At 46.6% G+C, this 18,932-nt stretch overlaps 3 protein-coding genes across 4 annotated transcripts in view; 1 reads left to right on the forward strand and 2 right to left on the reverse strand.

Annotated features, from left to right (window-relative positions):
- The window catches only part of LOC126985404 (ubiquitin-like protein 3), an 80,321-nt gene extending 70,945 nt beyond the window's left edge, over positions 1 to 9,376 (forward strand). Inside the window, exons 3-4 of the mRNA XM_050840214.1 lie at positions 1,949 to 2,113; positions 3,564 to 9,376. Coding sequence (XP_050696171.1) covers positions 1,949 to 2,113; positions 3,564 to 3,628 — 230 coding nt within the window. The 3' untranslated portion in view covers positions 3,629 to 9,376. The remainder of the gene's footprint in view (positions 1 to 1,948; positions 2,114 to 3,563) is intronic.
- On the reverse strand, positions 9,368 to 14,626 carry LOC126985399 (centromere protein J-like). The gene has a single exon (XM_050840203.1). It carries the CDS (start codon positions 14,624 to 14,626, stop codon positions 10,664 to 10,666), a length of 3,963 nt encoding a protein of 1,320 aa, XP_050696160.1. The 3' UTR covers positions 9,368 to 10,663.
- Positions 14,625 to 18,926, reverse strand: LOC126985403 (uncharacterized). 2 transcript variants are annotated; one of them, XM_050840213.1, is made up of 3 exons: positions 18,425 to 18,560; positions 17,825 to 17,890; positions 14,625 to 15,721 (listed from the first exon to the last, which is right to left on the reverse strand). In XM_050840213.1, exon 3 carries the CDS (start codon positions 15,612 to 15,614, stop codon positions 15,093 to 15,095), a length of 522 nt encoding a protein of 173 aa, XP_050696170.1. In that variant the 5' UTR covers positions 15,615 to 15,721; positions 17,825 to 17,890; positions 18,425 to 18,560; the 3' UTR covers positions 14,625 to 15,092. The 2 variants fall into 2 exon arrangements, with proteins under 2 accessions (XP_050696170.1, XP_050696169.1); XM_050840212.1 differs by having other exon boundaries at positions 15,636 to 15,721; positions 18,425 to 18,926.
- Positions 18,927 to 18,932: the final 6 nt, after the last annotated feature.

An 18,932-nucleotide genomic window follows, 5' to 3' on the forward strand; every position in this document is an offset into this window, starting at 1 on the left:
TTTCGGTATCTGTGTTTTAGGGCCATATTGCAAGTCAAATCCGAGGAGTTTCAGGTCCATACAGAGGTCAGTCTAGGGGCCGTATTACAATTCCAATCTGAGAAGTTTCGGGTCCATACGAAAGTCAGTCTGGGGGCCATATTATAAGTCCAATCCAAGAAGTTTCGGGTCCATACGAAAGTCAGTCTAGGGGCCGTATTATAAGTCCAATCTGAGAAGTTTCGGGTTCATACAAAGGTCGGTCTAGGGGTCGTATTACAAATCCAATCTGAGAAGTTTCGGGTTCATACAAAGGTCAGTCTAGGGGTCATATTACAAATCCAATCTGAGAAGTTTCGGGTCCATACAGAGTTCGGGATGAATAACTCTATACGGACCTGAAACTTCTCAGATTGGATTTGTAACCGACCGACCTTTGTAGGGACCTGAAACTCCTTGGATTCTGCTTGTAATATGGCCCTCAGTCTCAACCCTAAAGAAAAAGAGTAAGGAAAGGTTTTCTAGTTTATGATTCAAGGTTCTTGGTTTAGTTTTACGTTTATTCTGTGTAGGTGTATTTTGTAGGGACCCGAAACTTCTCGGATTCTGCTTGTAATACGTCCCTCAGTCTCAGCCCAGAAGAAAAAGAGTAAGGAGACTTTGTCTTGTTTATGATCCAAGGTTCTCGGTTTAGTTTTGTTTATTCTGCATAGGTGTATTTTGTATAGATGCTCATCCTCGGAACACTGACTGACACACAAAAATATAAGGAGACTATAAGAGGCTCGATTGGCCTAAAGGGCAGCTCTTGAAGGTGGAGTTTGGATGATCTTAGAAATGGACATGGCTAAGCGTAATCCAGCTGACAATGGAGAATGCTAATGGTTGGAATTATGGAGCTGTCATGGAAAAAAGGTGACAGTTATTTGGAGTATGATCAGGACAGTGAGTTTCCTGGGTTAACTGGATTGAGGTCAGGCCAGCACAGCATTACTCACTCACTCACTCACCCACTCACTCACCCACTCACTCACTCACTCACAAATCATACAGGCCCAGCCAACCATGGAGGTCCGGAAAGTCTTAAGATGTGGCATTGAAGCTATCAACCTTTTCTCAAGAAGATAGAGGCTTGGAAATTCCCAGTGACTTCTATATCACAGAGCATAATAAGGCCATTTCCTGACACCAGTAGTAACCTGTATGTGAGAGAGAGAGGGAGAGGGGGAGAGAGAGAGAGAGAGAACATTTTTTTTATTATTATTCTGGTTTGTATAGTAAAGACAAGTTTTTATCCTCCATAAGTAGTGAGGGAGCTTTCCAGATTTAAATACTCACCACACGCCAGTAGGAACTGTTATAGTGATTTCCTCAAGACAGTACCAAAGAGTACTTGTAGGGACTGCCTAATTATGTGAAGGCTGATTGTTATTATCTTGAAACATTTGGTTATTTAGAGTAATTTTTTATTTGTTTATTTATATTTTTTTATTTTTTGCTGGCCAGTATCATTGTGTGTGGGGGGTTGCAGGGGAGGGAGGGGGAGCACTCTTTGTCTGGCTATAACTGATAGGCCCATCTAGTTTGATCGCCCACAGGCTGATGATGACAATGTTGATGACCATTATCTTATATGCCTTATTTTTATCAAGGTGGCAACATATTTCATTTCCTCACTTCTGTTTGTGTTTTTGATTATTTTTTTTCTCTTATTCTTCTGCTATGGTAAAGAAGAGAAACCAATAGATAGATATGTGTGTTTACAAATGCCAGTTATATGCTGCTTCACTGTTACACTGTCACACTGGCCATGTGTCCCAGGGTAATGGGTTCTTTCATAGCACAGCCTCAAGGGCCAATGACTCAGAGATGAGCACCAAGGCCTCGTGCAGCTTATTGTATACCCCAACCTTTCCTTTACTGTTAGTGCTGCAGCAAACAATGACTAACCACAGACCTGCCTTTACAGAGTGGGTGGACGAGAGTGTGAGCAAAGCAGAGATCCTCCGGCTCATCTACCAGGGGAGGTTCCTGCATGGCAACGTGACCTTGGGCGCCCTGGGCCTCCCCGCGGGCAAGACATGTGTCATGCACCTCGTGCCCAGGGAAAACCTCCCAGAACCCAACTCTCAAGGTGAGGTGCAGGCATATAATTGTTCTAGTGACTGGTTTGCTAAGTGTTCTTGTGCTAGATTAAGTAAATGATGTTCCTGCTGTTGTGGTGATTAGTACTTGGTAGGCTTATTCTGGAGATGTAAGACTAAGGTAACCATCAGGGAATTCCATCCTTTCAGGGGTTGTGTCCTTGCCCACAGCTGGCACTCACTCCAGTCCTTGAGCTGGATTGGTTGGGGTGTGCCTGCAACCCCTCCCCACAAGACCTTAATCCCTGTACAAAAGAAAGTAAAAAGCTGAGGCCAAGGTCAAGGCTCTGGTTGTGACCCTGACCGAGTTTTTCGTGTGGTCTGTTTATGAGAAGATTTCAAATTTGGGGGAAGACGGCATTTGGTTATTTTGTTAAATGATTGTAATTTTACATTTTTGGAGTGTATGTAAGTCCTGATAGTAATGACTCCGTATTTTATGTAATGAATGTCACTTCTTCAGCAGGTAGAGCCAAAAGCTGCAGTATTCTTTATCAGTGATTGCACCACTCGTCACCAGGAGTGGCTCGGCTCATTATCTCAGATTAATGGTCATGGTCACGCGGCTTGTGACTCGTCAAACACTTCCATTGTTCTCAGGCAATGATCTTGACATACCTGATCTGGGCAACACTATGATAAATCCTCCATTGGTTCTACTGATCATAGCTCTCAATGTTTTAAAATTACTAACATGAAAATTGATTCCCATTGTAATAATTTGGAAGGTTTATGGAAGGTTCTGGTTGCCAGTTTGCACAACAGAAAAGCCTGAGCACTACTGATGTATTTCTGATCATTGGTCAGCAAGTTCCAACTGCACCAGATGAACCTGGAGCCATACTAGCTCAGCTTGACTTTTCTGTGGCATTTGATGGTCTTTTATGATCTCTTGCTAAAACTGCAATATAGGAGTGGGCGGTCATGTTCTTTCTGTCCTGAGCCAGTCTTTGATGGGTCACACTCATCGTGTCTGTGTGGATTGTATAGTAGAGACTCAAGCTGCTGCTTGTGGTGTGGGCTCAGCAAGTCACTCACCTTCCTCATGCCCTCATGACTTTTCAGGAAGATAATTCCTTATGGAAATTTGCTTTTGTATAGAAAATTAGTTGTACTTGATGATGATGTCAGTAATTCCAATGGGTTTTAAAATGTTCAAGGAATCTAAAGGTCTGAGCAAGGTTGTTCATCAGTCGCAGGGACCCCATTACAACCACAGGGTGTAAAAGTCAGGGTTCTATATAGAAACCTAATGTTTAAAAACTGTCCCCACACTATATTATTGTACAAGGGTTGCCTTCTACACTGGTAAATACTGCATTAATAGTATATCTGTTAATAATAAGGGGAATAGGTTTATTCGGTGATTATAAGACAGAGTTAGCCGTTAAGGTATTTCATCAAGGTCCTCCTCCTCACCTGGTGTTGTTCCTTCCCCAGACCAGCGACAGAAGAGTAAGGGCGGCTCCTCTAGCTGCTGCTCCGCCTCGTGTGCCATTCTCTAGTGGCCTGCTGCTCCTGCTGCTGTCGCCACACCACCAACACCACCGCCACCTCCACCACCTCCACCACCACACCCACACCCACACTACCACAAGCCACACACCTGCGACCATCCACTGCCTGCCAGACACACCAAGGTCATCCCCACCATAGGAGAAGAGAAGACTAAGTTACTAAGCCTGAAGATGCTGTCATTGCTCCCCACCCCGCTACAGGAACCCAGTAAATTAGGTGTCCAGACTCTTGTTGTTCTGACGCAACGCTCGGCTCTTCTGTGCTCCTCCGAGGCGAGTCTGCTGCCTGTGGAAAGTGTAGTGTTTTGTGTACACGGGCCGTAACCTTTCAAAATCTGGTGTTGGAGTGAGTGTATGGAAGCCTGCGTCAGTGTGCGGGTAAATGGCAGACCCTGGGCTAACGAGGGACTGCACAGGTTGAGTGTACAGGTAGATGGAGGAGTGCGCCAATGGACAAGGCACTGTACTGGTGGATGATGCACAACTCCACTGCTTGAGAGCCGAGGGCAGTGGAGAGGACTCGTGTGAACGGACGCTCCTCCCATCACTGTGCTGGTGGTGATGGCGGTGACAGTGGTGGTCGGGAGTGCCGGGGGCTGTGAGGCAGGGTGCAGTGTGGTGTGGTTGTAAACTCGCGCCTCCTCCCCTTCCCCCTTCCCAAGACTGCCATTTCAGAGCACCAGATATTACTGATCGTTGTCTTGCTTACATCTCGGTATCTTCTAATTTCTCAAGGTCACAAATATTGAAGAATACTTTATTGTTATTACTCTATGCTTATTAAAAAATATATAAATATCATGTATGTCTGTGTGTGTTGAAGACATGTTAAGGTTACCAGTGATATGAGTAGTAGCGAGCACTGTTAAGGCTGGCCAGAAGGAAAGAGCGGGAACCGTTGAGAGCAGGAGAGACTGTGATGAACTTCTTCCCCTCTGCACACCTGCTGCCTCTCCGGGAGTGTTGGGTGCAGGCCAAGGCTCTGTCGGGTATCCTCTCCGCGCAGGGAAGGGCAGACTCTGTGCATCATAGAGTGGCGCTGCGGCGAGCTTCAGAGCTTTCATCATCCAGTGACTCAGTACTATGGTTTTTTAGCAGGCACTGATAGAGTTTACACTTGTACATATATAAATAAATATATGTATATGATAAGCAAATAAAAAAAGATTATGTGATATAAATGATAAAGTGTAGGTCTCATGTAACTGTCTCATCTGTCCAGAGAAATGTTTCAAGGTGGTTGTCAGCTCCTACCCCAGTGTTGCTTTGTTTGTTTCTTGCCATACTAGGTCAGGCACTCTCCCACCCCCCTTCCCAGGCGGCATGGGTGCCTGGCTCGCCGGGGCGCCCTGTCCCGGCGCGACGTGTGAAGAGTGACGGTGCCAAGGCTATGTAAAAGTTACAAAAGTTTCCAAAGAGTCAGTCATGACTACAAATCTTTGCATTGACTTTCAACTTGATGTTCTTCCATCACACGTACAGTCCAGCAACATTGCACGTACGGTCCAGCAACACGCTCGTGTGTCTGCCGGCGTCAGTACTCTGCAGACTAAGAGTGTTTGAGTCAACACTTCACCTCCTTCCCGCAGCTGCACAGTGTGGGGGGGAGGGTGGGGAGAGCAGCCAATAGTGACAACAACTATGAAATGTGGTGCTTCATCAGCTTGCCCTGTATGCGTCCAAGCCACCTGATGCCTGACCCTCCAGCCACACTGTGCATGGTGTGGCAAACACTTTCTTTTGTCATCATCACCACCCACACACTATCAAGCACCGAGCTCCACTCTGGCCACACCCTTGCCGGCACCCAGACCCTCCAGTGTCCGAGGGGCACCGGGAGGGCTGGCCTGGCCCTGCCTGCCTGACCCTGTGCCGGGACAGGCTGGGCCACCCTGGCCGCTGAGGGGAGGCTCCCCCAGGCGTGGGTGCATGGGTGTGGGTGACTCACCCAGAGTAGCACGGTTCTTTTAGTTATTGAGGAGTAAGTGGCTTCATTTGAAGCTTTAATGCAGATCTGAAAAGCAATTCATATATATAGTTAATAACTACAGAAATTAAATTATAAAATCATCATAACTTTACATTAAAACAAGTATTCACATAACCTTTATCATCCCATTCACAGATGTGAGGAAAGTGAGTGTTTCCATGTTCTTTCTATAGGATATATATATATATATATATATATATATATATATATATATATATATATATATATATATATATATATATATATATATATATATATATATATATATATATATTGTTATGGCTCCGTGCTATACTCCTCCTGATCACCAGCACTCATGCCGTGGCCGCTGTGCCGCTGTGCTCACTCATCGTCATTAGTGAGAGTGTCTCCTGAATGTTCCTCATGAGTCAATGAGTCAGTCACCCGTGCAGTGTTGCTCTGCCTGTGTCCCGCCGCTGCTGGGCCACTCTTGCTCCGGGGTGGGCCTCGGCTCACTCTGCCCAAGTCACTCTGGATTATATGGCAATTATCAAAAAAGCTGTGGAGGACCTGCTGTGCTGAGTGCTCCTCGCTGAGTCGCGCTGTTGTAGTCTCCTATTAATGGTCAGTGTGGGAGTCACTGTAGCCAGTGCCAGTACAGCCACCAACCTCAGCCATCAAAGGAAGGCTCAAAGGGAGAGGCAGTAAGTTACACTGCTTTTTTTTAACATACATAATATAAATACATAAATGTTGTACCTCACCTGTACATGTCTTGTTCTTAAGTTTGTTTGTTAACCATTTATTTTTTTGAAGTTTCACTCACAGATCACCTTTATGTTAAGTGCAAAAACAAATATGAGCAGAAAACTTTATCATTAGCATTAAGTTTTAGGAATATTTTTTGAGGAGTTCCCAGTCAGTGTGCAGGGCGGACCCCCCCGCCCAGGGCTGGTCCTCGTGTCTGGGGCGGCGGGGGGCCCGGTGCCCCGCTGGTGCACTCTTGGGCTCAGGTTGGACTTGCACATGACTTTATTTGATCATTTTTTAATCGACTTCAATGTTGTTTTCCTTGGGCTCAGAATTACTTAGTATGTCTCCTTTCTACTCACCAGATATTTATTTTGTGCAATTGAAACTTGTCATAGATCCTTATGATAGTAAATTAATTAGAAACACTATAATATATATATTGTGATAAGGGAAATGCAATGAATCTGGACTTACAAAAAGATATATTTCAGAAATTGACATATCAAGGCCTTTATGTTCATTTCCTATTGGTTTGCCAAGAGAAAAGAATTGTATATGACTCAACTTCCTTTGTAGTTGCTCAGGAGATGTTCTGCTTTGGATTACTGTCTGTTAGTGCAAGGAAAGGCAAGGATTCCTCAGAAGCCCACCGCTGTTCCCTCAGTCATGGGCGGGCAGTCCGTTCACTGGCCGAGGAGGTGCCGAGCGTCACCTCCGGGCCTTTCCCTCACCCTTCTGTCACCACACTAGTCACCCTCCAGAAGAAATACAATGTTGGCCAATCTGTATCCTGGGCAACTTGATCTGTACCTCCCGCTTGTCTTATAGCTTTTACCGCTGATCCTTGGAAGCTACTCTTTTAAAACTTGTGACTTTGGCAGATATTTTATTATTTTCTCAGACCCTCAAGATTACATACTTTTTCTCAACCCTCCAGATGACATTATTTTCTTCCTCGCCCTCCAGATCCCCATATTTTTTTGTCAGCCCACCAGATTCCCTTATTTTTTTCTCTCCCTCCTTCCATATATCCTATTTTATTTTCTCATCCCTCCAGAATATCTTTTTTTCTCCTCCAGACAAATGTTTATTAGCAGGTCTGCTTTTAATGCCTACTCCTTGCCTGTGTTTCTTTCCCCTTTCTCCTCTTCATTGGTATGTCATAATAAATTGTTTCTTTTTCGTTTTTGAACCAGATGTTTATTTTTAATCTGTCCTCACCTACCGTTTTATCACTCATTGGTTTGTCATAATAAATCATCTTGTTTTCCATTTTAGTGCATATTTTCTTTACCAGCACATGAACTGTTTAATTTGGAGTAAATATATTCTGTTGTCATGTAATTTTATCTGTATATTCTATGTAAACTACTTATTTTTTATCTCTATCTTTAGCAGAAATATCAAAGCTCAGTGTGCTGTTTAAGGAATATTTCTAACCCCACAACAGTAAATATTTCAAGTGGTTTTCCCAGAGTATCATTTATCTAAAGTGTGTTAATATCTTGAGTTTCCTTTTGTTTATATATGGAGTATAATTTTTCTGCTTGTGTTAATGGTTGCAATATTCTCTTCTCGGTTCTCATTTGTACATACGTTCAAGACGTTTTTAAAATGGCTGCTGGTTTTGCCATCCACACAACGCACTGTTTAGTCTGAGTAGCACACACACACACACACACACACACACACACACACACACACACACACACACACACACACACACACACACGTCCCCTCAATACTCACCTCCAGGAAAGCAACGAGGACAAACAAAACAAAAGTATGTGAACTGCTGATCATTGCCCTTTGTGATTCTTGAATCTCCCGACGAGACAAAACAGACACGCGCTGACGACATCCAGCGTTTGCATGACGTTCGTTTTGGCCCCATGAGTCCCTCTGCTGAAGGGGCTCTGGCCACCACTATGTCAGATTCAGTATGTTAGCCAATTTGTATGCACTCCAATTTGTACTCATTTCAGGATTAGGCCACTCTGGAAAATCCGTCATGAAAGTGAAATGCTGCCTATGTGAAGAATGTTTATTAATCTTCATTTTGACAAGCCTTTATTTTCATACTTCTGGTCAGTATCCCACAGCAGCATTCTTCCTGATAGGGGCTCTAAATGGAGTGTGCGTACAAGTTGGTCAACATACCCTCGTCACTTATTCCCTTCTCGATATACCGTACATTTCATCTGTGCACTCAATTGTTGTTTCTATTTGACAGTGTAGAATGTGTCTAGTAGTGTGGCTTTTATTGGCTTCCCAGGCGGGGAGCTGAGTACATACCTTTGTTTTGGGGTGTCGAGGCGAGGATGTGGAGTAGAGTTGGAGTTGGTTTGTTAGTGGCACTCCTCCCATTTAGGTGCCAGAGCCTCGGGTGGCCCCAGGCACTCGCCCATCGCCTGCACCTGATGACCAGTGCCAGATAGAGGAACTGTGACTTTTGACAGTTGGTCCCTAGAGTGTCAGGTGTGACGGCGGCCTGCTGGGAACCTTCATTCTTGGCGGCAGGCTTTGTCATCATAAGTGAGTGATTGCAGTGTTGGGATGTGGTGGTGGTAGTGGTGGTGGTGGTGGTGGGGGGGTGCATCTGACATGGTCACTCTACCTCACGCCCACCACCACCACAGCTGCCATCCACATGCTAGTTTCATTTACATGTACAGCCACACTATTATTGATCATAAATGGATGATACATATATATTGTATAGTCATGGAGTAAGATTCACATATTAATATAACTCATGATCATAGCCATCAGTCTATCACATCCAGTGAGTGCTAAAGGTTTTAACTTGTTAGGTAAAGTCATTTATAATTTAGTTACAACTCTTCCCATGCACTTGGTACTCAAATGTTATTTTTATGGAGTTGTAGCTGTCCACCCTTCCATTCCCATTTTGTTTCATTATCTTGAAATGTACCTCCTGGAATCAATGGATGCATATTAATGCAGTAACATACTTCCCTGTATTATATTGTGAATATTTAAATAAAGGACCATTGTCCTAATTACTAATGCATTTTTATTTTAATTTCACATTTACAGAAAAATATGCTATGAAGATTATGTCCACAAGAAAACAGTCTCTCCTTTCACAGGCTTCCCAAGGTGCAGACTTAAGCTTGTGCTTACTTCTGAGCACGTGACACCTTGAAACAGAACAAACTAGATGATGCTGATCAACACCAAAAGGACCATAAAAGATATCAAAGCTGAAGTTGACCTACACATCAATTATGCTTTCTTGTTACAAGATCCTTATGAAAGTCCACACATCAGATCAGTTAACATTGTGCAAACACACACATACACACACCAAAAAAATAACTTGCATAACCATTCACCAAGACACTTAAAGACCCGCAGACCACACCAATCTTGTGCAGACAGACTCATACACGGCAGGTATTGCTGTCCTTGCAGCCCCAGCACAACATGACAGCTGGGGGGTACAGAAAATTGTGTGCATGGTATTGGTACATCTTGTTCAAAGCATGAGAAGTTAGTGGGAAGCATTGATGCATAGGTGGAATACGTTGGTTCTTCTCACCCAGTAAATGCATAACAAAAAAATATATTTTGGCTGAAGTATTGACTAAAATATTTCCCTCAGCCTAATGTATTTTTATGAAGATTCCCAAAGAGGAACACAGCCCCTGCCTAGTGTTGGTCATTACAAAAACTGCTGCACAAGGAATTTCCTGGCAGGTCCAAGACTCCAGTTGGAATAGTCCTGAAGGTCCAGCTCGGTCATGAAGGACCAGCACAGGAAACACAACACTGAGGAACACACAACAGCAAGCCAAAACCTAAGTCATGTACAGGAAGAGAGAAACTTGCCATTCACACACAACTTACCCATCCATCCAACCAGAGAGCTAATAATCCAAGACACTTCTAAACATTCCTTTGTAGCATAGACATTCAAGATTCTTTTACACATCTTTGGAAAGAGAGAGAAATATTATGCAGTCAATACCTGTAAGACAGTAATTGGTCTTTGCAAAGAGATGCAATGAGGTAACTGTACTAAGAATGTACAAGGGTGCAGAACAGGGAGTTGGCTGGACCAGAAGAGGAAAGGAAACTACAAAGCATTAAGGTAAAAAGAGGAAGAGGACAAGGATGAAAGACTTTTTTTTTTCTTCTCTTCCTTGTCATTGTAAGCTGGGCTGGTGTTTACAACACTTAAGTGAACTCCCATTTATCAGGAAGGTAGAAAAAGAGGAGGAAGAGCAGATATGTCTTAAGGATCATTTTACACCCCTGACCCTGGTCCTTCCCCTCCCTGAGCTGTATTGCATCTAGGAGGGCAGAGAAGAAGGATGAGGAGGAGACAGATTAACATGAGTGTCAAGGATCACATTCCCTTCCCTGTCTCTGATCCGTATCCTCCCAGAGTTGTACCGCGTCTCCGTCCTCCCATCAGGGTGGACGATCTTCACTGTTCCATTGGGGTACTCCCGCCGCTTCTCCCCGCCGCAGTGCACCTCCCTCTGGCCACTCGGGAACTCAAACACTTTGCTGCCGTCTGGGTTGGTCCGCACCACCGACCCGTCCTTGGTGGTGCAGATCTCCATGCCGTCACTCATCACAGACTTCCGGGAGCCGTCAGGGAACAAGATTTCCGAGGAGCCGTCTGGGTGCCGCGTCTCCTGCTGCCCGTTGGGGAAGATGAGCTCCTCCCGCCCATCTGAGAATGTGGTATGGCTGGTGTGGTCGCTGCCGTACACATACACCGTCCTGTCGGCTTTCACCTCCTTCCGGTCGCCATTGTAGAAGCTCACTGTCACATCTCCGCTTGGGTATATCTCCTTCCTGTTCCCGTTGGCATAGATTACCTCCCGCACCCCGTCCTCCCTCAGCCTCTCCGTGTGCTCCAACCCAGGGTCCTCTGAGCATCCAGGAACACTAGGGAGAAGAGACTGACCCTCACTGTGCTTCAGGTCATCTGCTGCGGGTGTGGGACAAGATGGTTCTTCAGCTACTAGTGTGTCTTGGTCTGGTGTGTGAGGCAGATGAGCCTTGGCATTGCTTCCCTGCTTCAGCATGGCTTCATCACTCTCCACAGGTCCTATTCTGAGGTTGTTGTTGGTTAGGTCTTGCTTGTTGCTCTTTGTTTTGGTCTGTGCGTCCTTGATGATCACTGGCTGGGGTTTGGTCAGCCTATCAAGTGTTTTTGTCACTCCGTCGACGGTCGTGGGTCTGATGCCTGTCTTCGGTCTGCCTTGGGTTGCCTTGTTGGTCAGAGCGGGCTGAGTGGTTAGTCTTGTCCTCCCACCTGCCTTGGCCCTGTCCACTTTAAGGCGGAGGTCCTGGTTTTCCTTCTCCAGGGCCTGCATTGACTTGTTTCTATCCTGTAACCTCCTGTTTTCATTCTCTAAAGTCTTTATCCGGTTGTTCAGCTTCTTGACGGTGAACTGGTTGAGCGACTCCTTCCTCTCGGCCTCTTCCTGCATCAGCCTGACCTGTTCCCTCAGCCGTATCACCTCCATCACATGTTCCTGAGGCTGCGTCACAGGTGGGGATGGCTGCTGAATCACCCGCTGCCTCTCAGACCACAAGGCATTCCTCTCACGGTCAACATACTCCTGAAACCTCCTCCTCTCGGATGCCGTCTCCTCATGGAACTTCCATTTCTCTTCCTCTAGTTTCTGTTTCTCCTGCTCCACGTCTTGCTGAAGTTTCTTAAGTTTTGCATTGTCCTTCTTGAATTGCTTTGTCTCCTTCTCCAGCTCTGCAACCTTGGCAAGAAGCAGAGTCTTGTGTACCTCCAATTCTTCCTGACCGGCATCTGCCTTTTGGCTCGCCTGTGAGGCACTTGGCACATTCCTCCTTTCAGCCTTTGGGGGTTTTGGTGGTGGCTGGTGCAGTGCCTCTTTTGTGGTCTTCTTTGAAGCTGGTTTGGATGCTGTGAGCTTCTTGGCATCCCTCTCCTTGCCAAAAATGGACCAAATGTAGTTAGAAGCAGACTGTGGAGGGCGTGGGGGTGGAGGAGAGAAGTTCAACACGACTGGCTGGGGGTTCTGTGGTGGCTCCTGCTCTGTGAGTGTGGCTTCCCCTGAGGAGGAGGTGTCAGAGCTATTAGTCTCCCGGCATGACAGACCCTGCTGCCTGTCAGGGTCAGCAGTTGCTCCTCTGATGTTGAGCTGCGTGAGCGCCTCCAGGTCTGAGGTGGTCATCATGTCACTGTCCAAGGAGGTGGCGTCCGTCAATGTGTCCTCCCCCTCGGTGTCCGACAACTGGTACTCCATCACCTCCACGCCCTCGCTGGCAAAGTGCACGTGGTGGGGCCTGGCCTGGGGGGGCAGGGCAGGCTGGGGGGAGACAGGCGTGCTGGTCTGGTGTGGGACATGAGACGGCTGGCGGCTATCAAGGAATGACTGGATGTCTGACTCAGTGATGTCGCTGATGCTGTGCCCCTCCAGCCTGACAATGGCCTTCAGCTGTGCCAACACCTCCCTCACATCCACCGGTGATGCCGCCTGCTGCTGCTGAGATGCTGACACTGGGGGCAGGACTCTATATGCCAGGCCCTCATTGAAGTGTGACTCAGCAAGGTTTTTTGGCTTTGCATTGAGGGAGCCAACAACTGGGGTCTCCTGCAGGGCCAGAGGGGGAGGTGTGCGCAGGGGGGTGGAGGAGACGGACTGCTGGCCTTGTCTCAGGAGCCCCCAAACAGTGGAGGAGTTGGAGGAGAAGCTGGAGTCGTCTGCTAACTCCTCCAGTTTTTCAAAGGCTGACAACTCTACTTCCTCTTTACGCTGCTGCTTCTCAAGGTCACGAAGGATTGGTGGAGGCTTGGTGGTTCTCTGGGTGGTGGCCTGGCTGGGTTGCAGGGTGGATGCTGGAGGCCTGGCAGGGTTTTGGGTGGTGGGGTAGGTAGAGGGATGCTGAGCGGGTGCTGAAGGCCTGGCAGGGTGGGTGGATTGCCGAGTTGGTGCTAACACTGGCTCAGCACTGCTCTTTGGTGTCCCTTGTAAGCCCTGAGTCCTGTAGCTTCTTTGCCCATCCAGAGCAGGAGGGGCCCCCAGCAGATGAAGGCTTTGCACAGGTAGCCTGAACTGACTCCTTGTTGGTGTTCGTGCAGGGGAGGGTGCCTGGGGGACGTCCCTGCCACCCTGCCAGCCACACTCCTCCTCTGCCTCTGTCGTTGGTCTTCTCAGTCTCATTGGCCTCATCTTAAACCTTGCTGTCCCTTGTCCCTTCTTCAGGAACCTGCGTCTTGGCCTTGGTGGCTCCTCCATGCCCTCAGGACCATCCTCGGACCCCTTGGTGAGAGCTGAGAAAAATGGTCTGCTGGGCATGAGATTCTTCACCGCCTGGCTTGGTTCTGGTGTCCTCAAACCCTCCTTGTTTGGCACAGCTGATTTGTACTTATCTGATCTGTATGGCACTCTTTCCTCCCCACCCAAGAGATCCTCCATGCTCTCATCCAAACACTTGTTGGGGTCCTCATGAGGGGAGAGTGAGGCTGAGGGGAGAGAATACGGAGTCTCTTCTTGGGTGTCAGTGGTGTGGAGTGTGTCATATTCACTCTCCGTCTCCCTTACATCCCTCTCATCCTGTCTGTCACATTTCTCTGGGTCATACTGAAGTGGGTGTAAGGCATCAGCAACCATGTAGGATCCTGGTGATGAGAGAGGTGACGCTTGTCTCTCACTAGTGCTGCCTTCCCTCTCCCATTTATTCCCAGCATCCACCTTCCCTGTGTAAGGCTTGTCATGTGTGGGAAGGTTGTCTCTGATGTCTTCTTCTAGCCACCCAGCATTAACCTTCTCTGGCAAGCTCAAGGGACTTTTCACAAGGTGTACTGAGGCCACAGGTACCACAAGAGATGCAGGTCCTACCCCTGTGGATCCTGCAGGAGTATGGTAACCCTGAGGCCCTGCAGTAGAAGTAGATGTAAAGTCCTCAATACCGGTGAACTTCACTTGTAGATCTGAAGTCACAGGAACCACAGGGGATGCAGGTCCTACCCCAGGGAGTTCTGCAGGAGTACAGTGATCCTCTACTCTCTGAGGCACCGCAGGAGCAGGTGTGGAGTCCTCAATAAGCGTGGCCTCCAAGTTAGTTTGACTTTCCTCTAGCACAGGAGGGAGGTAGGGGCCCGTGGAGGTGTGTGCGTATGCCTGTGTCTGCAGTAACTCCTTTTGTTGTCTCTCCTGCCACTCTCTAAGCCTCTTGAGTCTCTGCAGGAGTGACAGGGAGGGGGACGGGTTCTCTTCATCCTCACCGACAGCCCCCATAGTCCCAGGGCTAGGCATAGAACTTCAAAGGGTCTCACAGCTAAGCGTTCACACAAAGTATCTAAATGTAAAATGAACACAGAAACACACAGCACTCGGAACGGTCTCTCGGCTTAGCAAACACACAAGCTAACCAAACACGAAGCAAACGCAGTGTGTATGCAAATAAATCTCACAGAACTTTGTAAAAAAATAATCTATATATATTTCTGTATTTTTAGTCACTCAAAAAAAGAAGCACCAGCGTATACACAAAGAAATCACACCATGGATTAAAAAGTACACAAAAATGCCCTCAGTGGCAGCTTCTGGAGGGCACAGGCCACACAAACACAACCTTTCTCACTTCACAGTACAGAGAAAACCAAGTCTGGATTATACGTGGCAATGAAGCACAAACACAGAAATAAGCGCACAGCTGGAATGTGGACAAGGATGGGGGGGGGGGGGATGAAAAAAATTGACAGTTCTTTGATTTAGGACATCAGTAGAGACTTGTTTTCTTCATGATGCGGAAAAACTCCTCTTGGTTGATCTCATTGTCTCCGTCGCGGTCGGCTTCCTCAATCATCTCCTGCAGCTCTTCGTCTGTCAAGTTCTCTCCAAGGGTCTCCGCCACACGCTTGAGGTTCGCAAAGGAGATCTTCCCTGTATTATCATCATCGAACAGCTTAAACGCCTTCAGAATCTCCTCTTTGACATCCTTCTCAGCCATCTTAATCGTCATGAGGTGAAGGAACTCTTCAAACCTGATCTTCCCACTTTCGTCCTTGTCAATCTCTGCCACCATCTTTTTTATCTCCTCCTTCTTCGGCTCGAACCCCAGCGCTCGCATGGCCACCTTCAGCTCCTTGGGGTCAATGGTGCCAGTGCCGTTGGGGTCAAAGAGGTCAAATGCCTCCTTGATGTCGGCCTTCTGCTCCTCCGTCAGCTCAAACTTGGTGCTCCCCGACCGCCTCTTGCCGCCCACACTGGTGATGGAGGCACGCTTGTACTGGGTGGACATCACTAAGGCACCCACTCGCTCCGCCCTGACAGCGACCAACCCTCCACCCCACGGCAGGCACCAGGACTCAGCACCAACACCACCACTGGGTCACTCACGTTCCTTTTCTGTTGAGCACCAAGAGAAATGTAAGCGAGTAATTTCCAAACTAAGTTAAAGTTAAGTATAAATGCACTGTCATCATTATGGTATTTTATAGTGTTACTGGTGGTACTAAGGCTCAGTTACTGTTTAAGTGGGTTACTATCTAATGTTAGATTACTTGGAAAAGGTGATTACTGTAGCTTATTTTTTTGTGTGGTTGGGTATATAAAGCAGCACAGGTGACACTGCACAAGTATCAAAAGTCTTTGGGCATATTATCAGATGCTTTCAGCTCTCACAACAAATATTTCCAAGGTCCACAAAAGAGATTAGTCAGGTTCACAAATGCCACACAATGTTCCCAATATATTCTTGTCTGCAGTTGTCTGATAATGTACTTTTTATTAGTGACCTTATTGTTTTTGTTTCGTAATATCTTTGTCTTGAAATGTTAAGTTGAATGAATCAATGTTTGAAGCTGATGTTGAATGAATCAATATTTGAAGCTGATTAAAAAGTTTAGTTTTTTTGTTAATTTCTCCCATATTCATTCCTGTCTTGTGGTAGAGACTGGGGTAAATAAATATTTGTTATATCAACATGCAATATTTAAAAAAACAATGTGCAATATTTCAAGAGAAATTTTTATCTGACAGGATTGACCAAAAAACAAAATTGATAAGCTTTGAAAATTATCTAGCCTTACTTCTCTCTCCCTAACTTCACCCAGGATAATATTGGGGCAAAGGATCAATTAGAGTACATTATTGAAGAGAGGGTAGCCTACTAATTTTTAGACACTGACTGCTAATTTCTGGACAAAACATTATGCTTTTTATTACTGAAATAGTATTTTTTTCCGGAAATCACTACATTACTGACTTTTTGAAGCCTGAGGTGCACCCACCACCGCCCGCTGCCACCCATTACCACCAGCCTGCATGGTGGGCCGCCCCCCTTGACGCCCTGTGCTGCATATTTTCGCCGGCACACCACATGTTGAATAAATTCAATCTAAACTAATCTAACTTAACTTAACGTAACCTACCTAACGAGGAGGCTTTGCCCCCCTTAACCATCTTAACGGGGAAGCTTTGCACCCCCACAACCCCCCTTCTATTTTACGGAAGTCATTTTTTACTGCACTGGGGGATTATTCATGAAAGGGTAGCCTAGGTACTAGTTTTGAGATGCTGACTGCTTATTTCTGGACAAAATATGATGCTATTTATTATGGAGATAGTATTTTTTTCTGTAAATTACTAAATGATTGACTTTTCAATGCCTGTTGTGCACCAGCCGCCGCCCGCCATCACAGCCGCAAAATAGCTCGCAGAGAGGTTCACCTTGCTTACTGTTTCTATATTTCACTCATTGCTCACAAAAACCAAAAGTGGACAAACTAGAACAAAACCAGGCAAAATTATATTTTTCCTGCTGTGTTTTCCCCCAGTGTGCATGTGCATTGAACAGCAGAGCAACTTATTTCTACAAGGAGGTCGAGGAGGTATTTCTCACATCAGCTGGACCACCGCCGCCATATCCCGTCCTGCGCTGCGTATTTTTCCGCCGCCACACACTGCATGCCGAAGAAATTTAGACTAACCAAACCTAACTTTATGTATCCTAACTAATGTGGGGGTTCGCTCTTGACCCCCCTTCCATTTGCGACGGAAATGAGGTACAAAATCACGCAATTCACTACATCTATCACCAGAAAAACATGAACCACATAAGAAAATCATTGGTTGGGTGAAACTGTAAATTGTCCATCATTTGTTACTGCACTGCATTCAGGGACAACACTTAATCCATATTGTACGTATTAACTTTGCAAGAGGTGGTTACCCTCTCTTCAGTATTATTCCGTTCCCCTCATGTCAGCCCCCCAGGGTACTGCAGGGCCTGGGAATCAATAACAAGGCACAGGGGCGGGAGGCTGCGGGCGGCGGTCACCAGGCAACAGGAGCCAGGCAGACAGCTGACATTTGAAACATATTGAAGCCTTGCCCGCCGCCTCCTCCCCCCAACACCTTTCCTTCCCCTCACGCTGATGCGGAAGGCCTGGAAATATATCAAGGGTCATTGTAAAGCGTAAATCAAGTCCCTGTTAAGAGAAATATTACCTGAGAGATGAGGCGGCGGGCGAGGAGGGACGCTGCGGGCGGGATGACAACACTGTGTTCGAACCCCTGCACAAGATTTTGAACATTATTATAACATTCTAAAAATGAATTATGCTTAAACAAGTGAATAATGGGATAAATTAATGAAGAATGACATATAGGTAAATGTTTAATAAATGCTACTTTGGAGAAAAAATGTTCGAATCCGTGTAGCTACCTGATTTACTCATTATTAATTGTTTTAAAAGTGAAACATGCTTAGATAAGTGAATAATGAGATACATTAGTGAAGGAATAACAAATAGATAAATGTTACCTATATGCTACTCTGGGGAAAAAAATAAAAAACTATAATAGAACTTGAAAAATGAATAGCCATGTATCCTGCTCTATAATTTACTACCTCTGTCCATAATGATATTCCTCCAACGTTAATATATCTTAGTTAGCTGTATATAACTCCTCTCAAGCTCCTAAAACCCCATAGATAATAAATAAATAACCCAGACTCAGCTACTTAAGTCACAGGCAGGCCATCGGAACACTGTTTGTGGGTCCTCACTGATCACTCGTGGCCCGGTGAAGGACTCATTAAGTCACCTGTATAACCCTGCAGGGCCAGGGGTGCCTCACACTCCGGCATGCGAGGCAACGACACCGCCGCCGCCAAGATGACCCTTGCTGAGGTAAACATCATGCCGCTCCCCGGCCACTCTCCACGGCCAAACGCCTCATCTCCCGCACCTGCCACGCCTCCTGGGACGGCACACTTCTCAACACCCTCCGCATCACCTCCATGGGCCAGCACCGCACCAACTCCTCCCCACAGCCGTGGGTGAGGAAAACGTCCCGCGTCCCAGACGTGGCCTTGACGCGCCTCCGCCTGGGCCACACACGTCTCAGCGCTCACCTTCACCGCCTGCGCCTCGTCCCCGACCCTCCCTGCCCCTGGTGCAGGACCGTCGAGGACACCATTGAGCACCTTCTGCTGCACTGCCCACGCCACCACTCCCAGCGAGTGCTGCTCCGACACCAACTCCGTGCCCTGGACGTGCCCACCTTTGACCTGCCCACGCTGCTGGCGGCGGCAGAGTCCACCCATCACGAC

Source organism: Eriocheir sinensis, chromosome 59, assembly GCF_024679095.1.
Source record: "Eriocheir sinensis breed Jianghai 21 chromosome 59, ASM2467909v1, whole genome shotgun sequence".
Classification (NCBI taxonomy): Eukaryota; Metazoa; Arthropoda; class Malacostraca; order Decapoda; family Varunidae; genus Eriocheir; species Eriocheir sinensis.

Coding starts and splice junctions, on each gene's coding strand:
- LOC126985399 (XM_050840203.1), bottom strand. CDS start 14,626: ATGCCTAGCCCTGGGACTATGGGGGCTGTCGGTGAGGATGAAGAGAAC.
- LOC126985403 (XM_050840212.1), bottom strand. CDS start 18,926: ATGGGTGGACTCTGCCGCCGCCAGCAGCGTGGGCAGGTCAAAGGTGGG. Junction 17,891..18,424: donor GGCCCTGCAGGGTTATACAG/GTGACTTAATGA, acceptor AATCTTGTGCAG/GGGTTCGAACACAGTGTTGT.